This window comes from Rhea americana, unplaced genomic scaffold (assembly GCF_003343005.1).
Source record: "Rhea americana isolate MKP2758 unplaced genomic scaffold, rheAme1 scaffold_110, whole genome shotgun sequence".
NCBI lineage: Eukaryota > Metazoa > Chordata > Aves > Rheiformes > Rheidae > Rhea > Rhea americana.
This window is the reverse complement of record NW_028185151.1, coordinates 1,126,602-1,152,687: the sequence shown is the minus strand read 5'-3', so window position 1 is coordinate 1,152,687 and position 26,086 is coordinate 1,126,602. Positions and strand designations below refer to the sequence as shown.

Here is a 26,086-nt window from a genome sequence, read left to right as displayed (position 1 = left end):
TCATGACTGCAACTATAAAGTTATAGGCAAATTGTACAGTACTACAAGGTTATTATCAATCACTTTTAGCTCTGCAGTGACACAGGAGAGAGGACAGATACTGTAATAGGCTCTCTTCTGAGTACATGTCATTAATATATTGTGTTTTCTTCCAGTCTTGCACATCTTTTGCTCCTGACGGCTACTTTTGTCTTGCTAGTGGTAAATGTAAGGAAATCAACCCAGATTCAAGCAGCACAGTAAATACATGAGGATCAATGATGCTTTTCTTCTTAGAGATGAAAAGGTTTATTTAGTTATATATTCTTTGTTAGAAATGCAMCAACTAATATCTTTCTGCTTTCACTTGGTAATTATTAGGTCACTTTCCTGAAGACTAAAGAAAATCAAAGGTCCTTTGTGGATTTTGAGTTTTAGCTAGGTGTTACTTTATTGAACACAGCATTACAGACATAAAATCAGCAGTCTGRTCAAGCTCTAACAATATACCTCAACAGCTCATCAGATTTTAACAGATAATTTATAGAGATAGGAACAGAACCACTCGCCTTGTCTCTGTTGCTGATTCTYCGTGGCTGTGAAGTCATTTACACATCTCACAGTGTCGGGGAGAAAACGCGGTCGATCGGTACCACTTACAGGGAGCAGGGGAGCCAACAACTTYGACAGGGGATGGGGATTCGACATGGTTCTACCACCTGCTGCAGCAGCCCTTGCACAGCTCCCTTCAAGCAATTAATATCTGATTTTTTTCCCTATCTGGAAAATGAAGGTATGGGCCACCTTTTTAGATCTACACTGAATGACACCACAGCACAAGGGAGCATTATCATGTAGTTCCCAGGCTTTTGAGATTTTGCTGTGCTGTCACCTCACAGCAGGTCAAGCTTGAGCAGTGTACCTCAGAGAAAACAGTCTGACCAGACCAGGGATTAAAGCAGTGATGCAGGACGGTCTTCATCCTTTGCTAAAATAACCTTTTTGCCTACTTCAAATATTTTCTGTTAACTTCAGTCTGTTAGAAATGTTTATTTCATTCCTAATCAAAATGCTTCATTTCAGGTAGCTCTCTGACTTCAACTCCTCTTGATCATCATGGAAATTAAGGTTCTGGGGCAGAGACAGTCATAACGTTCATTGTCAAATGCTGGTCTCTTGAAGAGTTGAAGAACTAAGTACAGCAATCACTTGCTTCAGGATTTTTTCTAATCTGTTGTATTTTATCTTTCTGCCATAAACAGGGGATGAGGATGAGCATCCAGAGGACTAAGGTGGCAAACTTGTTCCTGCTATCAGTACAAGAGTGGGTGTCATTCAAGAAAGAGCTATGTAGTGGTCATCTCTAGCCACCTCAGAATAATTTCATAAAAATAATACTGAATAGTATTTCACAAGCCTATTGTAATACAGATTTTCTCTCTAGGCTTTGATATAGATTTAGAAGGACACACTATACCCACATGAAAAGTGCATCCTTCCAAGGACAGCATTAATTCAACCTGAACAACAAACTGTTGACCTAGAAAAATACTACAGTTGTTGCAAATTCAGCTTGTAGGCTGATGGCTTGACAAACTTTATGTTTAGGATCCGAGTCTGTCTTTTTCCCCAAAGATGACAGAGAAAAATTCATGTCCAGAGATTTAGTTCAGGACAAAGTAGGTTTGCTAGCCAAGAAACCTAGCCACTATCCTGCTGTGTGACTGCAGGCAAGTCATCTGTTGTCTGTCCCTTCTGTCGTGCTTTCCCTATTTTACCTATTTAGAGAGTAAGGATGTCCGTGCTCAGACTACTGCTCCCTGCATGCTTCTGCAGGGCTCAAAGACCTCTGGACTCTCCCTCCAAAAGGGCTGTAAAGATCCATGCAAGGGGTCTTTACTATTACACCATTTTCTAGTGGAATGTCATTTTATCCAAATGTCCCACTCCTATTTTCCAGTGATTGGTCAAATCAAGTCTCTAGATGTCAGTAACCCTCCAGCTGCCTAGAAACTGAATCTACGAACAGTTGCCATCGCATTAAATACCACCCCGCAAACCTAGCTAGCACTGTTTTTTTCTCTCTTCTCTTCTGTATTATACTTTTACAGTCCTTATATATAACTGATACAAAACCAAAATTAAAAAATAAAATCTTAGCTTAATCCATTTGTCTTCATGAAATACAAACACACACACAAGCACTTATATATTTATAAAATATACACATTTTAAATACAGAATGCTGGAAACCTTCTAAATGAAGCATAGGTCTGAAATTAGAAAAATTCCACTCAATTAAGGATTCAAAGATGAGTTCGTTTAAATAGTTTCTGCCAATAAAGAAGAATGTGCTCTTTTCATTTCTGTATCTACTATTGAATGAATCCTGTCTCCAGTAACCTTTCTGTCTATCATCAGAAAACAATGACCTTGAAGAAGTGTGATTTATCTGAACACAGTTATATCAGAAACTCTGAGAAAACTTAAAACTGATTCCTAAAGACAAAGAGTTGCCTTTTGTGAGGGTTCACCATATCTTCCAGTCACTACGATGGTAATGACCAACTGGYTCACCGTGTTAGCAGGGACACCATGGGGGCCCGACTGACACAGAATAAAAACCAGAATGCAGTACATTATATTCCACTGGGCTGTAAGGCAGGTAAGCATTGATGAGTATCTAGATTAAATGACAGGCACAGAATCAAGTACTAGTAAGCAGTAGGGTTACTTCATCACTTCCCTTGCTGTCCATATCATCTGTACAGGGTACACAAGCTTTCCATTTCAGTTACATTAACACAAGCTTTAACCCTGTTTATTTTTCCCCATTTTTTTTTAGATAAGTTCTTTCAGCAAGGATCATCTCTTTTTTTCAGTGTTTGCACAGTAGGCAGCCCTGTTCCGCATACGTACTTGCACAGCTGTCCTGCTGACTCTAAGCTGATTTGGTCAGATGTAAAGGCTAACGTGCAAGAGTGGCAGAGTCAGAGCTCTAGGAGGTTCTCCAGCTGGGCTTGGGCTCTGTGGAAACATGCCTTAGGTACAGCTGACACAAACACACCGYTTTTTAACACTGGGGAGAAAACTGACTGAGAAAAACAGAGCACAGCCTCAACCAAACAATATAAGACCTGAAAATCAGAACTATGTGGTTATAATTAATATTAAGCGCCCCATTAATGGTTACATGTCCAGTCTGCAGACAATATTGTTGTTAAATCTGTCAAAATTTAATCAGAAATTCCTGAGTGAAACTCTGTGCTGTGCAGCAAAAAACTTACAGCTAGGAAAGAGGGAGCTTAGATGACTTAAATAGTCTTCATATCATCCCACTTTTAGCTGCCCCAGGAGCTATAACTGACATCGACCAGTTTTATGTCCTACTACCTCATTTTCTTACCAAGGCCATTCAGAGCACAGGGAATACTGCAGTGAAATACATGAGTTACCATCTAAGGATGTATTTATTTCAGTCAGATCTAGCAGAGAAGGCCTGCTCAACAGAGGAGAGATGGGGGATAGAAAAGAGGAAAAAATTAGGGAAGTGAAGAGGAGCTGTTTAGATTAACTCATTGCATCTGCCTTAAGTCATACAAAAAGATATAATTTTACCCAAGAGCAAGCCTTCCAAATGGCAATTTATATTCTAGAAATAATTTAATGGCACCCTACTATTTGAGTGCCTGGTACTTTACATACAAATAAAAATGGTACTTCAGCGTTGTCATCTAAATTAGACTTTTGAGACCAGATCCTCTGAGGGTATAAATTAGCACAGCTCCACTAACTGTGGAGGAATTATTTACGCCAAAATGCACCAGAAGGGAAATAGTGTGGAGGAAAAGGCTTTTTTTTTTTTTTTTTCCTGTAGAAGATCAACCCAGTCCTCACTGTTCTTATTTAAATTATTAATCCTCTGGGCATCTCCTGTGAGTAAATGATTTCACAACATCTGTAGATCTGGAGAATCCACACGTAGCTTCACAAAGCCATGGGAATAGATCTTGTAGCTCTTAAGCAGAGGAACACAGGAACAAGCTGTGTAGGACATGGGGATTCCATAATCAAGGCATCCTGGCTGTCTACATAACCCTTGTGCAATTTTGACTTTAAAGCCCACAAACACCAAAAAGGAAAATGGTCTTAAAAATTAAAACTGCTCACATTAAAGACAAAAGTTCCTTACCTTTTCTATTAATTATTATCAGAGTGTATTTTCTGAGCTTTCRGATTTCTTGGTGGATAACGTGACTCTTCCCAAAGAGAAGCAACAAGCWGTACAGCAGGCATGTGCACACTGCTCACATCATTGATATGTTCTGTTAGTAACCATAAATGGAAAGTAATCTCCTACCAGAATGGGTATCWGTCACAAAAGAGTGGTAAAATATTAATTTTTGCTGTAATGGAATTTAAAGCCCTGTCCAAAAAATAAATAAAGAAATAAATAAAGTACAAATTATAGCCAGAAGGAATCATGCCTCTAAATTCTTAAAGAGAATCCATGATGCTGTTCGTCAAGATCACAGGACTCAATGACACAGCTGCATTCAACATTGCCTTGGAGCCAAAGCATTTGTATTTTATCGCAGCCAGTTATGATTCCATCAAACAGAGAGATTACAACTGGGCTATTCATCTTTAAATGGTACATTGATGGTCCTTCAAAGGTGATACAAGATTACTTTTTTTTTCCTCTTCTCAGGAGACTCTGGAAGGTAATGGTAGTTTTACCTRCTGATGTGCATTAAGTCAGTTCATTTGTGACTTGTTCGTTGTGAATGCTGGGAAGCCAGTATCTATGCTCCTATTTTTTCACTCCTSTTTCTGTTTTTTTTAGAATACTAATAACGCATTCTTCTTTCTTGAGAAGTATCAAAATGAACCCATAAAAAGCAGATTAAACAAGCAAGAAATATATGAAGGATATTGAGTTAAAACATATATTTTTGATTATTTAAAGAGAAAAATATTTGCAGTAGTAAGAGACTAGTTGATGCTTTTAAACAGAGGCAGTAACAAGTGCTTCATCCTCTGGACTTTTACAAAATTCACTTTACTGGGAACATTTTATTTGCCAGTCAGGTTCTGCAACTTGAATGATATTGATATTCTCYCAGACTAATCAATTTGTTAAACAGGAATTTTATATCATCTCATTTACTGTAAGGTATAAAACACGGGCTAAGTGACTAAGAACTTTTGGCTGGATGAATACTTTATTTTTCATTAGACTAGGCAGAAGTGAATTACATCAAAGCAGTTCAATATAGTAAGATGTTTGTGGGAGGAGCAAGAATGAGTCCAGATTCATAACAGTCAAAAAAGAAAAGAAAACTCCAAAAATCAAAAATMATTCTAGATTATAGCTTTGATTTCTCCTATAGTGGTATAGCTGGCAATATTGAAGAGAGCGGAGTGCAGCGGAGAGGAGAGACCTAGTCAATTATACAAGCCTGTATATGTGGGGCAGAATTTTATGAGGGACAACTGTTAGAGTTTCTGTTCCAATAGGAATGGAAAACCACAATACAACCTAGCTCTTTTCCAGTCTAAAACAGCTAAACAGACACACTGACATGCRCAATGTTTCAATACACTAGAGTCAGAATTCATGGCAGGAGTACAAAACCATAAATATTTCTGCTAATGTAAATGGATTATTCAAATGTAAGTTGATGCAATTAAAGTTTTCTTTGTCACAATAAAGGTATTAAAAGCTTACTGGAATTATTTTTTAATTCAAGCTGCTACTTAACATGTTCACTGGGAGTGAAGATGAAGGTTTCAGAAATCCCCTTGCTATTCATCTTTTTATAAGAAAAACATAGGACATGCTATGGGGCTACACTGTCAAAATAAACACCTTTCATCTTTCTAATTAATTGTGCATGTTTGCAGAGGGCAAAGTGGACTCTTCAAGAATTTCAGGACTTTAAACAAAGATTCAGCTCTTAAGTAAACACAATCTGTTTCAAATAAGAGTTTTGGATAAGAAAAAACCCCATAGCTCTCAATTCTGAGTGGTCAGCCTTTCTCATGCCTTTGAAACATGCATGGAGCTCCTCATCCCTGTCTGTTATAATTTTAAAAAGAGCTACAACAGCTCACCACAAGTGCTGGATGAAAACAAGGATTTGTTACCCATCTTACAATCCAGTGTACTCTTCCGTTATTGATAATGCAAAAGCTTTGATACAGGAAGACTATCTTGTATTTGAATTCTTTCTTTTTCTCTTTATCCAGAAGGAAATTGGCATAACTGTATGTATTTAAAAAACAAACTGAAAAACACTATGTTTTCTCAGCCCTAATAAGGAAATCTCTAATATAATTAATTCTACATTATRCCGAATAGCTTCTCACTTTAGTAGCAATAAAAATGTGTGCAACAGGAGAGAATGAATCCTCAAACCTTTGTTTTGAGGAGCTACAYGAAAAATCACTTCGCATTTATATCTGGTCTCTGTGCAGGAATGAACTTCATCCTATATACACATATGGCCAAATTTCCAGACCTCATGAGACTCCTGAATAAACCTGAGAGACCAAGACACATGSCACATACTTGGGAGAGCCAAAAAAACAAGGCGCTGGAGCAGATCATCRGTTGGGAATGATAACAGCCCTTTGAGGGCTGAGATCATTTTTCCATTAGAGGTGGGCATGCTGTAGGTTCCTGGATGATATGGGAGCATAAAAGGCTCAGCTCTCCCTGACAAGTCACTGCCTGCTAAACCAGAGGATCAGCTCATCCATCAGACCCTGTGCCAGTGGAGCCTACAGCAGCCAAGTCATGGAGCCGCAGCGTCGGGACTTTGCCTGAACTGCCTGTGGGCATTTCGTGTGTCCCAGCCATAACGTAGTGACCCTTTCTCTGCGCAGGGGGTTAGTCACAGCTCTGGTGTGAAAAAGAATTGCTTGCCATTCACTTTGGGTTAAAAACAGCACCACAGACACAGGCAGAATTCAGCTCCAGATTAACGCACATCATAGAAGTATGTTTATCTACTCGCTCTGCACATCCTTGCTTTGATTATGTCAGGAAACCTCATCAATACAGCCAAAAGGTGGTTTGGCTAACCCCAAAGTAGCCACTCAGGTCTCTAAGCACTGCTGAGAGTATCGGCCATTACAAGAGCTTGGAGACATGGTGCACATGTGGGTACCTAAGCAAGGGTGTCTTTGGATGGAGCTGGGCTGACCCAGCTCCTCAAGTGCTGCAGACATGCTCACTCATCAGGACRGAGCGTGCCTGCCATTCTCCTCCCTCAAAACCCCCCCACCAAATTCATACTTATTGGAAGAGGTTCCAACTCCATTAAGGCAAATGGAGCTTTATTCTACTAAACCAAGCCTGCATATGTCCCAGGAGGTCTATCTATCTGAGTGCAGGCAGCCTGAGACAGAACACAGTCAAAATACATTCACAGCTGAGCAGCTAGAGAAACAGTGTTCATAGCTTGGGTTTCAGAAAGGAAAAAGTATGGCATTGTCTAATGAACTGTTTCAGACAGAAAAAAAACCAAACACACGTTCTGACAGGCATTTTCATACTGCAGTATTTGTGGTTACGCCTGAACTACACTATGTGTTGAACAAGCCCAAGTACGACATTTTGGATAGGAACGCATATAATGTATAAACACTGCTGAATTCATAAAACACTTCTCAGAGATTTTTTAAATCAATAAATTAATGTTGTAGACTGTCATTGTGTTACTACAAYGATCCTGTACCTACAGTCAGGGCACAAAATTGGATTTACATGGGGTTTTTGAAAAAAGATGAAAGCAGTACCTGGCAATGTGTCTTTTAAAATCATCTAAAAGCACCCTTTAATTTGAAATTGTTGGCATATACATTTTATACCATTGGGTATCAAATCTCTTTTTGTAATTATATAAGCAATCACAACCAATAAATAAATAAAATATATTTAGGTGCTCAAGAGAAACAAATTAGTTTAATCTGCAGTCCATAGAAATTTTAGAATCATATATTATTGTTGTTGTTGTTGTTACTTTTGAAAGCCTCTATGATTTATTACTATAACCATATAGCCACAAATTGAAAACATAGATTAAAATGTCTCCTAGTTGACCTTCTCACAGATCTCCCATGAATATAAATATTAATTTTATGCATACAACAGGAGCTGATCAAGTTATACATTGCAAAAAATATTTGAAATATTATTCCATCACATGAATTACATAGTTGCATTGCAAATTTTACTTTTTTTATGCTAATAAGCACTTTACAAACTATTGTGCAACCTCCATAAATTAGTGCTATGTGAGAGGTTGCAGAGGCATATGACAACCTCTGGTTTGTGACTGAATGATCTTTCCACTTTATTAATATGAGAAATTCCCTTTGATACTAACTGTTTGCCAGTAACAAATCTTGACTTTCATTTATTCATTGAGAGATGAAAAATCACTCACTCATGCATACAACTTAAAAAAAAAAAAAAAAAGAATGCACAGCAACAAAACCAGAACAAACCCTTTCCAATTTCTCACAGAATTTTATTCCAGTTAGCATTTGCAGCACTTCCATTCTCAGCCTTGTCTTTGTTTCTCTCAGCCACTGCAGCCTCATCGAAGGCYAGGCTGCTTCTGCTTGGCACAAAACAAAGTAAAAGATGGTGCTGAGCTGCACTGATTGAAGACAAATAATAGAAGAAAGCATAATGTCTCAGGAAGGCTACTAAATTGTGGTGTGGGCTGCAGCTTGTTCTTCCTTCTGTGCCTTAGCTGGTTGAGCCATTGAGGGAAAAAAGATTGCCTACACTTTTGTTCCTGATGTTCATACCTAGGGCAAGATCAAACACACAAACAATAGGCCCTTACACTTGTGCACTGAATTTCAGTACTTTAAATATATAGGCCTTAGGAGGTACAACTTATGTGTACTCTGAAAATCAGACATTTCATCACAGCAGGGCATGTGAATTTCCAAGAATAGCACATTAATTCACAGAACACTAGACATTCATGAATTTTCACACCCAAATACCAAATTTTGAGGGACACAAGCCAAATATTAACTAATTAAAATAATTTCATGATTTTGTATCCATAGCCAAAACCTACTAGATGTTAACAGCATTATTGAATGTTTAGTTTATCTCTAAATCATTCTTATCCTACACCAGAGTATTTCTTCTTGTTATCATTTGATTTTTAGGAAGAACTTTTTCAACAGATATTTTGAAGAAGACTAGCTTTGCTCTAGTTGTGACTACTGACCTTCTAGCCCCACCCCCCACCCCAGACCTGCAAGTCACGTCATGAGTGAAGACTCTTGGGACACTGTAGAAAAATGTTCACTGTCGCTACTACAAATAATCAAATAGCTCTGATATCCCAGCATGTTGTGACCCCAAACTGTGTGTTCTGAGGGGGGCAGAGGCTGCTTAAAGCTGATGTAAATTTGTTTGTCCATCAGTTAACCAGTCAAATACATACGTGCCCAAACTGAGAACTGCAAAAGGACTTGCAATACCCTTTACGTCAACTGTAACAGCTTCACTTCAGCTACCTTGCCTCTTTATTTTCTCTCTGAGGAACTCGGTGTTTCTTTCTGACTTCTATTTTCTTCAAAACTAACTGCATCAAAAACTACATCTTCAGGTCCCCYATGATTTCCTATTTCTTTCTATAAACCTCAGATTATCTTCCCCAGTTCACATCCTCATTCTGATCCGTACATAGCGCTGATGTCATCAGATTACTGTTTGCTACTTCTCCTACTAGACAGTGAAGAAAATATACAGCCTCTCTATGTTTGCTGGCATTATACTATACCTTGGAAAACTATTTCAAGTTCCTAYTTATTGTAGCCACAATGCTTTATCTGTAAACTAGAACATTTTCTGGGAATTAGCACTCCAACTGCCCTTGAAAAGGGCGTTTTCSACGAACTCCTCATTTTTCAAATGCGGTTTAATTTATTTGTACCCTGTGGCTCCTGTGTGCTTGGTGAGCTGTGGCCTCCACAGAAGTACACCACCTCCTTTTGTTACACCTGTGGGATCAGGGCCTCCGATACGCAGTCTGCGGGGCTTGGCCTACAGAGTCTCTTCTAACCAGCACTTATCTGAGATGCTCTTCCAAGCGCTTTTAGTCTCAGTCTGAATATTTTTCTACCTTCATAACCTTCTCAGCTGCTTGTCTTGTCTCTGGGCTTGTTTATAAAGACAGAGCACAGTAAGTTAGAGCATGAGTTTACAGTTCTTTGCCAGTAACTCTCTTTGCAAACACTCCTATAGTACAGTAGAGTGCCTTGGCCAACTTAATCCTCTCTCAATACCAAATAAAATATCTAATACTTACTGTACACTGAGTGTCCACAAAACAGGCCATGCAGAGAAGCAAATTAACTGAAATTCATAGTCTTGCACACTTCGYCATATAGGCAAGCCATCTATTTCGGCTTATTCATGGCAACAGGGTTGTAGTGAAGATATACCACCACCCCTGAGAAAAAGTTTTATTTACTCTTTCCCTGTCAGGATTCTGGAGTTGGTACCTAGTCAGTACGAGAATCTTATTATAGTAACGTCGAAATGTGACACACAGCAAGGATTAAAGTGTTTTCTGACTTGTACATGCATAAGTAGGTTTCCTGGAAACAGTATTCAGACTGATATTTTCATTTTCAAACCTGTATTTTCCTACATCTGAGCAGTCAATGGAGCATCTTTCTTTTTAAGTAAGATCCAATTATAATGAGAGCTTGGATTGACAGGAAACATTATTATAACTGAATGAGCTGTCAAATCCATGATTAATAAGGTTTTTCATTTAGGTTCAACAATAGCAGCATCAGAACACTGACATATTATTATTCAATAACTTATAACATTCATAAGAAGGTTTACTTTCCATTTTGGAGGGTAGAGGGAGATCTCTTCTCACATACAAGTGTTCAAATGGGGCAGCAGCAGTTTCAATACTTCATGAGAGAATTTTATCTCTGTATTTTCTGAAGTCRCCAACAAGCAAAAAGCCTTATGCAAAATCTAACCTTGCTGCTTTAGAAGTTAATTTCTGTTTTTCTCCTGTCTTCAGTATTTTTGCATCCTCATCTACATCTTATTGCTTAAACTATGAAGGCAGAAAGGGAATTTCTGTAGTGTAGGAGGTTTGTAGCCTGGGTGTCCACACAGACAGATGTTGAATGTATGGAGTAAAAGCAGGAGGCAAACCAAAACCTTTCTGGCCAATCTGTGTTCTGGGAGGTGCAAAGGAGTAAATTAAACACTAGGTATTTCATGTCATTACAGTGTAAACAAACATTTTAAAATCATTGTGTGGTTCAAGCAGAAGAGGTGTTTTTTTTTTTTTCTCCAGAACACTACTTTTTCTTTTTTTGTGAGAGAAACTAAGACAGGAGAGTAAAGAATTAGCATATTTACAAGGGGAAAATACTATATTTAAAAGAAAAATCCTCTCCTTTGTAAAAGCCTTCTCACAACAAAAATACAATTCCCTCCGTCTTACAAACATTCTGCTTTCCTGTCCCATTTCACAATTTGATAGAGGATAACTGGATATCTCATTTTTCTATTTCATTAGTTCTCAGTATCACCTTCCTAGCCTCCCTCCTTAATCCTCTCTTCCATCCGAATGGTGGTGCTGCTCCATYTACGCAAGTAATACAAATGATTTGGCTGTTCAAACTGTGTGCTAGGGCTGACTTGGAAAAATGGCCTTTCAGGTCAACATGTATTTAAACATCATCAGTTAGGTCCAACTACTTTTTGTCCAAATACTATCTATCAATAAGAAAAACCATGCATATATAACCCACACAGTAACAGTCTCTTTCCTCATTTTCTGCTCTTGCTGACACCTTGCATGCTTGCATAAGCTGACCTTCAACATACAACTTTTAGTTTAATCTGTCAAAGTCCAACACACCTGGGAAATTTACACAGGCATTCTGGAAAGTGTCTTTATTTCTATCCATAACTCCTCATGTCCTGAAACTAAAGGCTATGTTTTGTAAGCCATGAGGCGAAGCCAAGACTTAAGACRCTGGAAATACATGATAGGCAAGCACAAAGGCTATCACTTACTATAAGAATGTACTATGAAGTGGTTAACAAAAGATCAAACTTACAAATGTGTTAATGAGCCTCAAAGTTAACACCCTGCAATATTAAAGAGGACAAATTCACATCTCTTTTTTCGTTTCCTCCTCTTTCAGATACATCCATTTCAGAATTTAGCTGTCCTAGATTGACAGTGAGTTTCTCTCTGCATCTCTTCTGTAAAGTAATATTCATCTAAAAACTTGTAACCAAGGTTAAAACATACTTGTGTCCTGGAATTTCATTGTTGCTAGTATTTTTATGTTGTTATTGTTGTTCCTATTATAGTAGCAGCCAATGCACAAAATGCTTTATAAATAAATGCTAAAATGATGCCTGTCTCTATAAATACCCAAGATGAGAAAAGAAAGCATTGTGTCCCATTTTTTCACAGACAGATGAGACAGCTACATGAACCAGTTGCTACAAAGTAAGCGAGTGTGGATTTACAGCTCATTAACTACTCCATGGCAACTGTCTATGAGGTTATTGCTCCAGAGTAAATGTGAAGAAGTTCTGACCCTTCCTGAAATGTATCTTGCATTTACCTGAGACTAAAGCATCCTTACAAAGTAACTAATGAGCTGTAAATCCATGCCCTAACTTTGTACAAGCAGTATCTTCATGCTTTGAGGCAATGATAGTTACGTGATTTGTCTAGTGTCAAGGAAGAAGCATGTGGCTGAAGAGGGAACTTAAGCCAGATCCACCGAGCTCCTGGAAACACCATTCCTCACATGGCCAGAATTTCCTGTAAAGCTGATGTTCGATGGCTTGGCACATCTGTCTTCAAATGATTGCAATTTCCAAGCAAACTCAGCCACTCCATTCTCTTTTAGCATTACAAGACTTACATATACCGCATCATATTCAAAACGGACTGGTAAAAGTAGTTTCCAGACACCATTTTTTCATTTAAAATACTATTTGCTTTTTCAGAAACTTTTAAATTTAAAGTAAAAACAAAATGATACTTTGAGTAGCATTATCCTGTTTTATTCAGCAGGTTTCAGCCTCACTCATCGTATCAGTCACTGTCTCTCCCAGTCTTCCCCTTAGAGCTACTCCAGAATCCACTATACTGGAGGTTCTCAGCAGCTTTTTAGCCCCAGTATTGTCCAGCAGAGGCATACCACAAACTACGAAAGAGTCTTCTTTCTTTCCTTTTTTTCTCCAGTGATTGGGATATCAAGTCATCCTCTGTTAAGACTCCATTACACTACTCCAGCTGGCCCATTGAAACAAGTCACTGCCTACAGCCSTTGCAAGCCAGAGAGAGATCTTCCAGTGGTATGACCACTGTGTAATCACAGTAGCTATAACTACACAATACGCTGGGCCTCCTCAAACCTTGTTACCTGTGTAAATCTTGTTATTTTAAGAAAGAAAGAGAGAGAGAGAGAGAGAAAGGAAGGAAGGAAGGAAGGAAGGAAGGAAGGTAGGAAGAAAATCTGAACCTCAACATACTACCATTTAAAATATCTACTTGTAAAATTATTCCATATCCTGAGATAGAACAACAACAAAATGTTGTATCAACCTTGAAAAAGCTGAGTGTAAATTATAGCTCTCTATCCATAAAGAAGGGAAATTCATTCTCTCTGTGCAGACATCAACCACTATGTTTCAGCCTTTATAGAGTCCCTCACATAAACGCCACTACATTCATTTTATTATCACCATACTTTTTATTTCATAGCTATCTACTAACAGTTTCTAAAAGCAGAGAGAAAAAGCCCCAGAACTTTGTGCTTCTTTACAAATTTTAATGTATTATTTGATTAATCTCTCCACAGCATTCTCTGTTTTCTGATAATCATTCAATTCCTCACTGTGAAGACTCTCTGGAAAATGTTAGGCTTGTCCRCAGGTCCCTTGGGATTTGACCCTGCTGTCACACTTACAGCAACTTTCTTATTTCATTTCATTGGGCAAAATATCTCAGAGCGTAATTCCAGCCTTCTGGGATGCTTTCACTCAGGCCCAGTTCTGACAGCATTGCAAAAGCTTGAGTTTCGAAAGGAAGGCATAACTTAAATAAGAAATGTCAGTGCTTTCTTTCACATTGATCTCATTTAGTACCTCAGTGACTCTGATGAGCACCTTTTTTTTTTTTTTTTTTTTTTAATGAGGTGCTTTCAGGTTGGCAGACAGCCATATTTGTCCCTGCATTTCACTTGAACACACAGCTCTCTTACTCAGTTAACCTTATCCTCCAGTTACATAGCTGGTATTCCATTCTTAACAGGCAATCCCATAGCTGCGCATGAAACCCCTCAGCACTGCCCCATTTGTACTACTGCACAGTAAGTGCCTAKGATTATCCACTAGAAAATCAAGTTTTCAGAAATTGGAAGACCTGGAGTCTTGTCTCTTACATTTCAAATCCTATCAGCTAGCCAGCTTCCCAGGCGCAGGACCCTTGGACTTTCCTGGCTGCAACAGAGACTATATGAACACTAGCTGATTAAATATTGCCTGTAAACACTCCCATGCCCAATTTTGGCCTGTGCCAGCTAGCATTTTCCCAAGCATTTTCTGGGCATGGTCTGGGAATTGGAATACCCCATGGCCTGTTCCCAGTATGCAGTCTGCAAGCAGCCACATATATCTGGAAACGTGAAGAGTTGCATCAACCATGCCATGCAAAGTTTGCCCCAGAGCCCAGGAAAGTCCCCAGACACGTTTAAATAGTGATGTCAAGAGTCTGGCACCAGCCTGAAGTTTAAGGACCCACCTCCGAGGGGGGCTCCTGGAGCCTACCAGCCRGCTCACTGCTGCTGCTAGGAGGTGGGCATGGAGGTGGGCATGGTAATACTATGGAAACTGTATTTCTCACAGGAAATTCATTGCAGTGCAGATTTACTCTGGCCAGTTCAATACAGAAAACCTTTTGTGGAGTCCAGAACAGACCAAAATTCAGGCCRGAATGGGCTGCACTTCAACAGCCAGCTGTGGAGTCTTCTACGGAGTTGATGCCATAAGGAGAAAGGCAAGAATGATACAATGCAGTCTGGAGAACAGCCTTTGTGGGAAGTCAGACTGCTTGGAAACAAGCTAAACAATCTATTTCAGAGCCTTGCATTTTGTTTTTTTGTTTGTTTTTTTTTTTTGAGAGAGAGTTATCCTGCTACAGTCAAATTGGAATTTTTTACTTTTTGACCTAATTTTTGATTATCCAAATAGATGTGTTTGTTATGTATTATCTGCAGGATTAAAAAAATACATGCCAGCCAATTCTGCTTTGATATCAATGGCTTTTGGCTCAAACCCTATATACAGGATTTTCCTTTCTCTTATCAGAGGTTCCATATTTTTCTGTCATTCATTTTTTTATTTCTTCTGGGCTTCTTTTTAATTTTTGATATTCCTTCTCTCTTTGTTCTCCAAGTCATTCATTTTTAGCTCTAAATTAAGCAAATTGCTTTTCACCAGTTGGCATTTACATCAGTCAGCATATCCAAATGTTCATCAGTACCTTCCTTAATTTCATGTACTATATCAGCAATTCCTGTAGCAGTAATGACTTTCCRCAAGGAGACTTACACCTCAGATTGCCCTGCTAGTTTCTCAGACAATTATCTACTGCCTGTCCTCCTGGCAGGCACATTGCTATCTTCCCAATTTTATCTTGTTTTTGAGAGTGACATCAATCCACAATAAGTGCCTACTAAAGACTTGATGATTCTCTCTGGAAATACTAAGCTTCTGATATCATAAAAAAAAAGAAAAGGATTTTAATACCAACTCTCCATTCTCTTGCTTCTCTAACCCCTTCCAGCTGGCTCATACAAATGCAGTAGATGACCTGGCCATTCTGTTCCCTGGTCATCCAGATCCAAGCTCTTCTCCAGCCACCATTGCTTTGTTTCTTTTGCACAGAAACACAGGACATGAGGAAAGATGGCACATGTGCAGGCCTCAGCCCAGTATGGAGTCGGGTTTCACATAGGGTTCCTGGGACCTGGTCACAAGCCCCAGGGTACAGACAAAGATGTAACGATCGCTGCGACAGAACACCCATACCAAGTCCTTCAACTGGGCCTGTCCAGCCTATAAAAGAGAATTAAGTGGCTTGACACCACCTACCGCTCACTCCAGCTTTGCTACTAAAAACTTAGGTGAAGACCACTGCTCTGCTGAGGTTTGGAGCAAGAGCCCCTGTTACGCTGCTGCGGAAGGAGATGAAACCCCATGAATAATTTGGAAAGTCTTGCAGCTTCCACCCTATACATCTGTGGCCTTGGCTTCAGCTCACTGTATGAGAGAAGAGCAAGAGGAGGAGATGTTCTGGGAAGAAGCAAGAAAGAGGAAACCTGGCTGAAAGCAGTAGAATAGACCAGCAGACTGAGGAACCAAGGTCACACAAGCTGACAGCTGAAGGACACAAGTGCAGAGCTGAGGCACTAGAGGGATATAGGTCTGATGAAATCAGGCATACATAGCACTGCATGTTTAGAAGGAAAAGGATCCTGCAGCACAGACTGGATGTGGGGCTTGGAGGAACCTGCAGCATGAAAGAGCATGGGAGATTTGGAGCCTAACTCACCAGTAGAGGCCGGGCTGGGGAAAGGCTATAGACGGCAGGAGACATCCAGAACTTGGGACACTGTGAATCATAAATCTGAATGGGCAGTGTTTCCAGCCTTCCCATTATAATCCTTACGGACTTACAAAGCTCTTGGAAACTGCTAGGGAGAAATGATATATGGGGGCCAGGGGGACGGTGAGACTCCAGGAGGATGGGAACTTCCTCTTTGGTGGGGACAGAGAGAAAAGGGAAAGGAACAGGAAGCCCAGCTGCAGCCTCAGGAGCCACAATGCTGCTTTTGTCAGGCAGAAACTTGAGTTCTTACGTTTTCACATGTATATTTGCATCTGCTAACAGATTGTGATTTTCTCCCTTGTTTCTTGTACCAAAAGATTACTGATCTCTGAACTCTGTTCTCACCTATTTCTTACTGGTTTCCCTGCATGGATTTTCTATTCTATGTATTTATTTAGGAAGTTTAGTGTCTTGTTGCACAGCAGAAATATCTGTATTCAGCCAGCTATAGAAAGGCCTCAAACCCATGAAAATGCTTTGGAAGCAGAAAAGAAATAATTAGGAGGAAGGAAAGGAGGCGCTGCAGGAAAACTCATTTGCTGAAAAATGTGGCTTACGTCTTATCAATTTAATTCCAGATAAGTCTTCATTTTGCTGTGAAGACAGATGCGATAAATATGTTAATGGCAGATTTCAGTAGTTCAGTTTGTAGAACTGCAAAGCCAGATGGAAGTGATAATTTTTCTTTCATTTTAATTTTGAAATAAAAAGCAAGAAAGCAAGAAAGTTCCCGATATCATAACACTGTAATGACTTTTTGAAGGATAATGGACCTTAGCACTGAATGACGATTAACTATCATGCCCTGATACTTGCCATTTTATTAAATTCCAGTTTCGCCTGCTGGAATCTCTTGCTTGCTTGCTAGAGCTCAGCAGATTACTGACTGTGACTGACTTTTCCAGTTCCACATTTATAAGGGTATTTAAAGGCAAACTTAACTTGAACCTTGTAAGCACTCTACTGGTACTAATACTCCTCAGGCTAGATACATGCCTAAGCAGACCACTGAAAATAGCCCTGGATGGAGCTAAACTCTCTTACTCTTTATCAGAGGGGCAAATACTCCCTCTTCGAATTCTCGCAAGCAGTGCCCTTAGTGCCCTTAGGGTATTGGGATTACCAGGACTAGGTTGTGGCTTTCCATGTGTTGATTACAATCCCCTCACTATTCACATGTTTTTAGCAATATTTGCCAAAGGGACCTTTCTAGTTGGTTTCAGTTTAGAAAAAAACATGAAAGAACATATATTAACAGCTTCCTAAATCTGTAGGATATTTACTGCTTGAAACTTGAGCTATGTTAGCTATAATTTATTACAATCTGTAGATCACATAGTACTGTATCAGCTTCACAGCTGAAAGCGTAATTCTGATAAGCAAAAAGGAAGCTTAAAACTTACTGGGCTTTGAATCCTCCCAAGGGAAGGAAAGACACATTAATTGTTAGTAGCTGATAAAAAGCATAAGGGAAATTTTGAAAACGAATTTCAAGCCTCTTCTGTCTGGGGTCGCACCTGAAACATTACTCTGGAGTTATCACATGAAAATTGTTTGTTACCTTCACCACAGTGGTCCTAACTTTGAAAAGAGCCTACAAATACTCGCTTGGTTTGTTCTTCTTAAATGAATTTTAATTCCAAGAAGGTGATGTCCTATCTGGCTCCCCTATGAAAATTTCTCTCCCAGAACTTCTTGGCAAGTGTGAGATGCCCCATTCTGAAAGCAGTGGCATTAATGACTAGGGGTTTATTAGCTCATTCCCATTTTCTAGGCAACTTTAAAAATCAGACATCACTTAAACTATTTAATCTGACCTGGCAGTTAGAACCCTTTAAGGACTTTATTTCAGTGACTCAAGTGTGGGAAATGTGCATGCCTTGTGAATGACTGCTACTGCCCTAAGCTTTACCATTAGACAAAGCATGCAGTCGTTCTGTCACCTGTGGCCTTGGGGTGAGTAGACRCAAAGCGTGCAGGGTTTGTGGTGTCCTTTATTAGATAGAGTTTGATCATTCTATCAGATTAATCTGATGGTTTGATATATGCTATTTCATTTCCTTGATTTAGTTTGCATATAGGTTTTTATGTTTTTTTTTCCCACTCCTTATTCAACTAATACCTAATAAAAAAACTGCAGACCTATGTGATTTGGGTGTTTCTTATCCAGACTAAATGGTCAGATGAGAGGCAAAGGGAWAGTCCACACTGCACTGCGGAGGGGAGAAAAAAGAGATCCCCAGGCTCTAGAGTTGAAAGCTGTGTCAGCAGAAGCTGAGCCAACTTAATTAGCCCTGTAACGAGATTGGGCAGAGTTCTTTGTTAATGCAGCTATATTGTGCTTGAGGATTTATCTGATGTCTCTGGACTTTGCCGTGCCAAACTGTGCACACATGCCCATCGCTGCAGTATTCCGCCTTGCATGGGTACAAAAGCAGCGCTTACACTCATCTCAGGTTCACAGAAATTTCCTGTCCATACTGGCTGCTAATTTTATCCAATTCAGTGACTAACATGGCTAAAAGTACACAGTGAAACATACACTACGTAGTCCCACTCCTGGCRTTAGTTTTCCCTCATCAAGGTCAGGAAAGAGCAGGCAAAGTCAGCTGGAGCCACTCTCCCCTCACAACCRTGCTGGAAGAGCTAAGAGGAAATCAAAGTACAAGCACTTGCTAGTAGTGACCCACCTGGGCAGAGCATCCTCAGGTATTGACATAAAACAGCCAGATTTTAGTCCTCTATGGACTAATATAGCAGAAGTATTTAATTCCAGAGTACCAAACCAAGTGGAGTTTCCCAGCCAGTGGAAAAGAAAAACACTGCCTCAAAGATGCAAGCACTGTGCATGTGCTCACTATTTTRCATTGATATTCACCTTGAAAACGAAAAACAAAGAGCACAGCTTGATCCTYACTCAAAAATTACCCATTCACCACCCTCCTGCAAGCAACCAGAGCTCTCTAAGTACCAAGCAGGGTGTTGCCTGCAGAAGAAGCATGGCAATTCACGCAATCCTAAAGCTTATTCCAGGCTGCCACCTTGTCAAGCTTAAGTTTGGCTGATTAGGACTCTTGTCTGTTATTCATGCAAATATGTCTAGGCATAGTCACAAAATATGCAAAAAGTGAGCCATTTATCATTTTGGCTCAGCCTCCAACTTTCTGGACCCTCAGACATCCCTGAGAAGAAAATGCAGCCTTTCCTATTGCTGTCACTGACTGAAAGGCCAGAGYAGAGCCTATCAGCTAAGACCTGCGTCCTCTCAGAGGATTTGCTGTGCTCGAGATGGAAGAGATAATGCATTCTGTGCGACTTTAAACCTATTACATGAAAGCTCAAGGTGTTTAATCTTATGAATAAGGGATTTCTACTTGTTTCACCTTTCCAGGGAAGGGGATTTACAAATCTGCATAAGTCTAAGCATTCTAACTGTAATTTGTTATTTATTTATAACAAGCATATGACAAAAAGATGTCCTCTGTAACAGTCTGCCTGGATGTGTTTCTCTGTCTGGACAGCTGCAGTCTAAGGTCATTCTCACTCATGAATGTGCATGGCAACTTGAACTCATCCCTCTCTTATGCTAATTGCTGTCTCCTTATTCAAGAAAATATTCTCTCCTGCACAAATCTAGCCTGCACAAGTCAGCACGTACTTGCTGRTGTCTACACGCAGTCATCAGTTACAGCAAGCAGTCTGAGTTCTTCTGACCAAAGGTACAGTTACACCAGAAACACAACAGTGGGGCAATTCTTCCTCAGTTCTCTACCTTGAGCCACCACCAGGCTGAAGGCTTCCAGTTAGCTCCAAGGCCCAGTTTCTTGTTTATTCACACTAACTTAACCAAATGGTTTGTTTAAGCTGCTACAGTGTTCAAGCACAAACAAGCAGAAAGGTTTTCATAGCACAAGCACAGATGGAAGAAAACAGCACAGCTTTTTGCTGTATTACCCTTATCTGAGGGACGCACCTTACCATTCACTTCTGCTATGATCTGTTGTAACCATCTACTAGGACCTATGTGGAGTGCAGACCTGTGCAGGCTCCTGGAATTGGTGCTAAAGCAACAAACACACTCAGCAGGTAAGGAAAGACTTCCCTTCCAGTGTCATTACAGTGGGACCTTTATTTGACAGCAACACAAAAAATAACATTTCCCAGAAGCCCCAAAATATAATTCCATGAATTACATTGCATTTAAAGTGCAGCACAAGCACCCTAGAGTCACATTCTGAGGCCTCAGCAGCATAACTATTTCCTGAAAAAGTTTCCAACATTTCCYTTTTTTTCCCCTGCAGAGGATTTTGCCTTTGCACATAAAAGAGAGAAACTATCATGTAAGTTATGTACCTTCTGATGGTCTCTCTTGTTGAAGTCCAGAGGCACCTTGGTTTAATAGTTCTTTCAATATAAGCAAGAAAATTAATGAACAAGTGCAGTGGCTTTGGTTAACTGCTACTAAGGAAACTGTCCTAGGAGGAACACTTTTTTTCTGATCATCAAATGCTGTTCTAAAACAGTTGCCCTTTTTACTCCAAATCTATTTGCCTCTTGGGTACGTGCGAAAATATGCAGCCAAAAATATCTATACAACCTGACTTTCTGTGAACATAATTCTGCTATTTCCAGGTGAACAAAATTCTCTTTACATGTATCACGAAAACAGATGGTTCCCCTCAATAAACATTTAAACACAGCCACTTTAAGCATCTCTCTTTACTTTTGTACAGGTTCAATAAAGGTTTATCCATCCAAAATTACCAGGCCAAGCTTTCTGCTGTGCGTCGGCATGATTCCATTGTTTTTCATGGCTCAATTAATGCACACTGGAGATTTTAGCTATTGTTGTCTAAAATGGCTAATTTGCCTGTTACGGGGAATTGCGAGCCATATGGATACACAAGTGAAATACAGACTATAAACTGACATAAAGTGACCTGTGATTGTAACAGATTCAGACAAAGGAAAAGATATGATGCCTTACCTTTGGGGCCTGTAGTACATCAGATACCGCTTGTGTCGGTACTGCAAAAAGGGGGTTTGATGTGAGTGCTGTTGGCTTTTTGGGAGGCCTGGGTGGTGGATATAGGGTCTGGTTTTCGTATCTTCGCACCATGTAGTATTGCTCTTCACTGATCTCTTCCACTATTGTCTTAGGTACAGGGGGTATAACTGTTTGGACATCTTTGCTGAGCAAATGGACTGTCATGTTTAAGCGATACACAGGAATCTCCCAGCTATCCACTGGACTGTTGACACTACTAATCAGCAAATAAAAGTCTGTGATTTCTTCTTCAAGCTGCAGACCAGGCAGAGCAGCCAAAACATCATTCCCAATGGAAAGATCCCTCACAGACACTTTGACATTAAAAGGCAAATGGAATTCTTTGCAAATCTCCGAAAGCTGGTACTGTTTCTTGTCATGAATCACCTCCACAAAGCCACCTTCCATATACATAGGGAGGAGCACTTTCTTATAGGTATCACTTAGTATTTGTTCACAAGCTAAAACGTCTACAACTTTCTTTCTTTCCTCATACAGAACTTCACTGGTCTGGCATTGCTGAAGTAGAAACTGATCTCCAACTGAAACAGAAAAAAGCTCTTTATGGGGAGAATCAAAGGCTTTAGTTGCTACAACATGAAGCTGCTCCTTTTCACTTCTTGCTATCTCTAAGTCATAGGCAGTTGGAAACTCCCGAGGTCTTCTCTTGAACTTCCCTTTGTAGCTCATAGGGATTAAAAAATGTCTTTTTGGGGAATCACTTCTGATCTCAGAGGCGAGGACTCTTTTTGCCTGGTACTTTTTGTAGATGACAATCTGTTTCCCTGTACACAATAAATTATAAGGCTTCTGGCTTCCTTGGGGGCCTTCCATTATCTCAGCAACCACAGGAAATTCCTTGCTTGTTCTCTCAAATACATCTTCCAAAGACAGTGGCTGAAGAAAAGAGCTAATATCATAACAGTCTGTTATATCCTTGACTTCAACATCCAGATCTGAGAGGATATGAACTATATCCTTTCGAACTAGAAAGAAAAAGAAACACATTCATTTTTTTTCCAATCTGACATTGAAATAAAAAAATATATGTGCTGCAGGCCAAATGTGTAAAAGACCTTCTTGGAGGTGTTGTGCAACTCTTTGTGTGCCAGCACTGTTGACAGTGCCAGTCAAAGTGTGCCTATTTCAATCTGACATGCAGGAGACCTCATGGAGGAAGAGAGAGACAGGATGATACGAGAAAAAGGTGTACAAATGAACAAAAGGCTAAGAAAAGGGAAGAGGAAAATCTATTTCACTGTCTTTCTCACAGCACCTCCAAGTTTACCTCAGCTATTCCTCTTATCAAAYTCTTTTTATTACGTACAACTTGTATTTCTATTCTTTTATTTCATAGTAACTTATGGTTTCTCCTGAGAAATGGGCAGCATTAAGAACTCATTAGCACAAGATATTAATATGTCCAATCTGGTAGGAAAAAAAATGCTATTTATAAGAATAAAAAAATCTATAATTATGAAAAAATAGTATCATTTTTTGTATAACCTTTGTATAACAAAGTGTAAATTTACTATGAATGAATGAAGACATTTTTCCTAAAATGGTCCTCTGTCAAACCCTTGCATTTTTTTCTGAGGCGTCTGATTTTATTTATTGTCAGAACCAAGCCACTGCATTTAATGATCTGACAGGAAACAACAACTCCTTTATCACAGCTGAACTTGCAAAATGTTRGATGCAAAACTTCCAAGCACAAAACTGACTATACAATTAAAGCTTGTTTAAGAGTTTGGCTCCAGATCAGTAACATCACAGATCACTGACCAGGACAGTAAAATTTAACAAGCAAATTTTATTTAATGATCCTCTTCATTAAGACTTACTTTGCTTAGATCTGCACACAGTGTATAGTATATCCTGGATTTACACTTCCTTATAGAAGGATATACCAATATCTTGTTCTTAAACCTAAAATTTATTCTTTCATTCTTTAAAATTCTTAAACCACTATAAGACATTTTGTATGACAGAATAGTATGTCAGTGATTCAGGATCTGTTTATTCCCTCTCTGCTCTTGTCATATTAACATCTTCAGGTGACAAATAGCCTGAACACCATGAGGGAATGTCCCTGAAAGAGGAATGATTACTGAAAATGAAATTTTTCTGTGAGCTGTTGAGGGAATTCCAGATACATAATTTTGTTCATTATTAAGAATGGGAAGTATAAAGGATTCCTGCCCACAGCCGGTGAAAATGTAATCAATTCTCCTTCTTATCAGACACAAATGCATACTTAACATCACCAAATCTTCTGAAAAACTTTTAGAAACATTAAATTAATTTTTATTAATCCTGCACCTATAGCTAAGGGGGCATAGGAATACACCTAAGGAGATCCTGTTGCAGGACTAGTAAAACTAAGTATTTTAATCCATGAAGTTGTACATTCCAAACTTTTACATTAAACCTGATAGCAAACACAGTGCAATATCTCATGAGAAGCATTTAGCAATTACAGTATATTGTTCTAACAGTCACCGCCTACCTTATTTCTTTTTTGTGTACTTTTATCCATTTACGTATGTCATTCTCCAGGAAAAAACTCCAGGGTGAAAAGAAAGAGTTCCTGCTTAATATGCTGATGAATGACATTACTAAAAGGATTTCATTTTTTATGGAGCTAACTAGCATACTTCTAGTAAAKGCAACAGGCAGCAAAAACCTTCCCAAAAGCTAAGTTCCTATTGTGCAAATGTTAAAAGTATGGGGGCACCGAAAAGTAGAAGGGTAGCAAGTTTCCATCTACTGCCTGGGCTGCCCTCAGCCTCAGAAGCAAGGTCAAAGTTTTTGGCTTAAGCTATTTTTTTTTTTTTCGGCAGGGTAGGCTGTGCATGTACACATGGCTCATTACTGCTGCTTAGCTCTTCAAGCCACGATAACTCAGGAGCATTTCACTGTGTGTTCATAACCTTCCACATCTTCTAATTTTATTTCCATGACTAATTTCAGTAACAAGTTTAAAGTAAGGCATGAGTATAAACATTGGTAAGAACAGAACCCAGCAGTTTTGGCCTTTTTGGTAGAGAAAACAGAACAATAATGACTTGTCATGGYCAAAACAGTATTTCTTCTTMTTMTTMTTTAAAAAAATAAAAATGCATACACAAATTACAGCTTAAGGATATTACTTTTCTAACTCTTTTCCATTTCCTCAAACCTAGAGATTTCAGAAATTGTCCATGAGTCTTTCTGTTTACATTCTATTGACAGATCTTTCTGCAATGGAGTAAAATAACATTGTTCTGCTTTCTGCAGCACTCTGAATCTGAAAAAGAAATGCAGTTCATAAACAGTGGCTGAGTATATTACAACCTATATCTGTACCTATTCTCTAATTGCTAGCCAGAGCCACAAATGACCAAATGGCTTCTCCATGGTGAAAGTCTGAAATTCAAAATAAGAGAATCTCAGAACTGAACTGAAATCCTAAGTCAGCTTTTTCACTTGACAATGTGTTTTYCTTTCAAAGATGATTTAATCGTAGTGATATTAGTATCAATTAAATGGCAACAGAAAGAAATTCAAGGAAAGTATATGAACTRAGGGATGATAGAGGAAACAAAAATGATAGTATTATTTTTGTGTTTTGTAATCTTGAAWCTAGCAGCAGTGGTAAATATGATTCAGGAATTCTTGGCCAAAATTCGTGCCTATAACTGAATTCTGAGCAACTTACGTGCATTTAAGAGCATCACAGACTGGTTCTTACTTACATTTCATTACTGCCTGTACTTCATAGACAGGTGTGAGAATCAAGCAGCCATTAAAATTCGCAGGAAGTGGACTAGAGGATTCCCACATGTGTAAAGTACTGGAAAGTTTCACAATCCGCTTTCTGCTCTTAGSGATTTTCCATTCTGCAATTTCTTTCAGGGTGTATATCTGGTCATCTTCACACTCATAGAATTTTCCTTCTTGTGAAAGGGGCAAAGTAAAGGAATGAGACTTGTTATTTCTGATCATGCCACAGTTCACAGCCATCGTTCCGTTGACCTCTTCCACGGAGTTGAAGGTGATCTGCTCACCATGTTTGATGGTGAGGTTTGCCAGTTTTATATCCTCAGGGCAGTAGAAACTTGGATGGCCAAATCGTGTTGGCCCAATAGAGACTTTTYTGGTAATTTCCTCAGTGCCAAGGTATGGAGTTTTATCGGCTACAACTTTATAAAGACCTAAGAAAAGAAAAGCTGAGTTATAAAAAGAAAAAAAAAATGTACAAAGCCGAGGGTGTCAAGGGGACGGGGACAAACTCTTTTCAGTTGTCCCGTGTGACAGGACAAGAGGCAATGGGCAGAAATTGAAGCACAGGAAGTTCCAC

The 26,086-nt window shown here is 39.2% G+C and overlaps 1 protein-coding gene across 1 annotated transcript in view; it reads right to left on the bottom strand.

Moving 5' to 3' along the window:
- The window catches only part of THEMIS (thymocyte selection associated), an 84,956-nt gene that overhangs the window by 33,944 nt on the left and 24,926 nt on the right, over positions 1-26,086 (bottom strand). Inside the window, exons 3-4 of the mRNA XM_085314102.1 lie at positions 25,482-25,940; positions 21,685-22,730 (exon numbers count right to left, since the gene is read on the bottom strand). Of these exons, the coding sequence (XP_085170228.1) occupies positions 21,685-22,730; positions 25,482-25,940 (1,505 nt within the window). The remainder of the gene's footprint in view (positions 1-21,684; positions 22,731-25,481; positions 25,941-26,086) is intronic.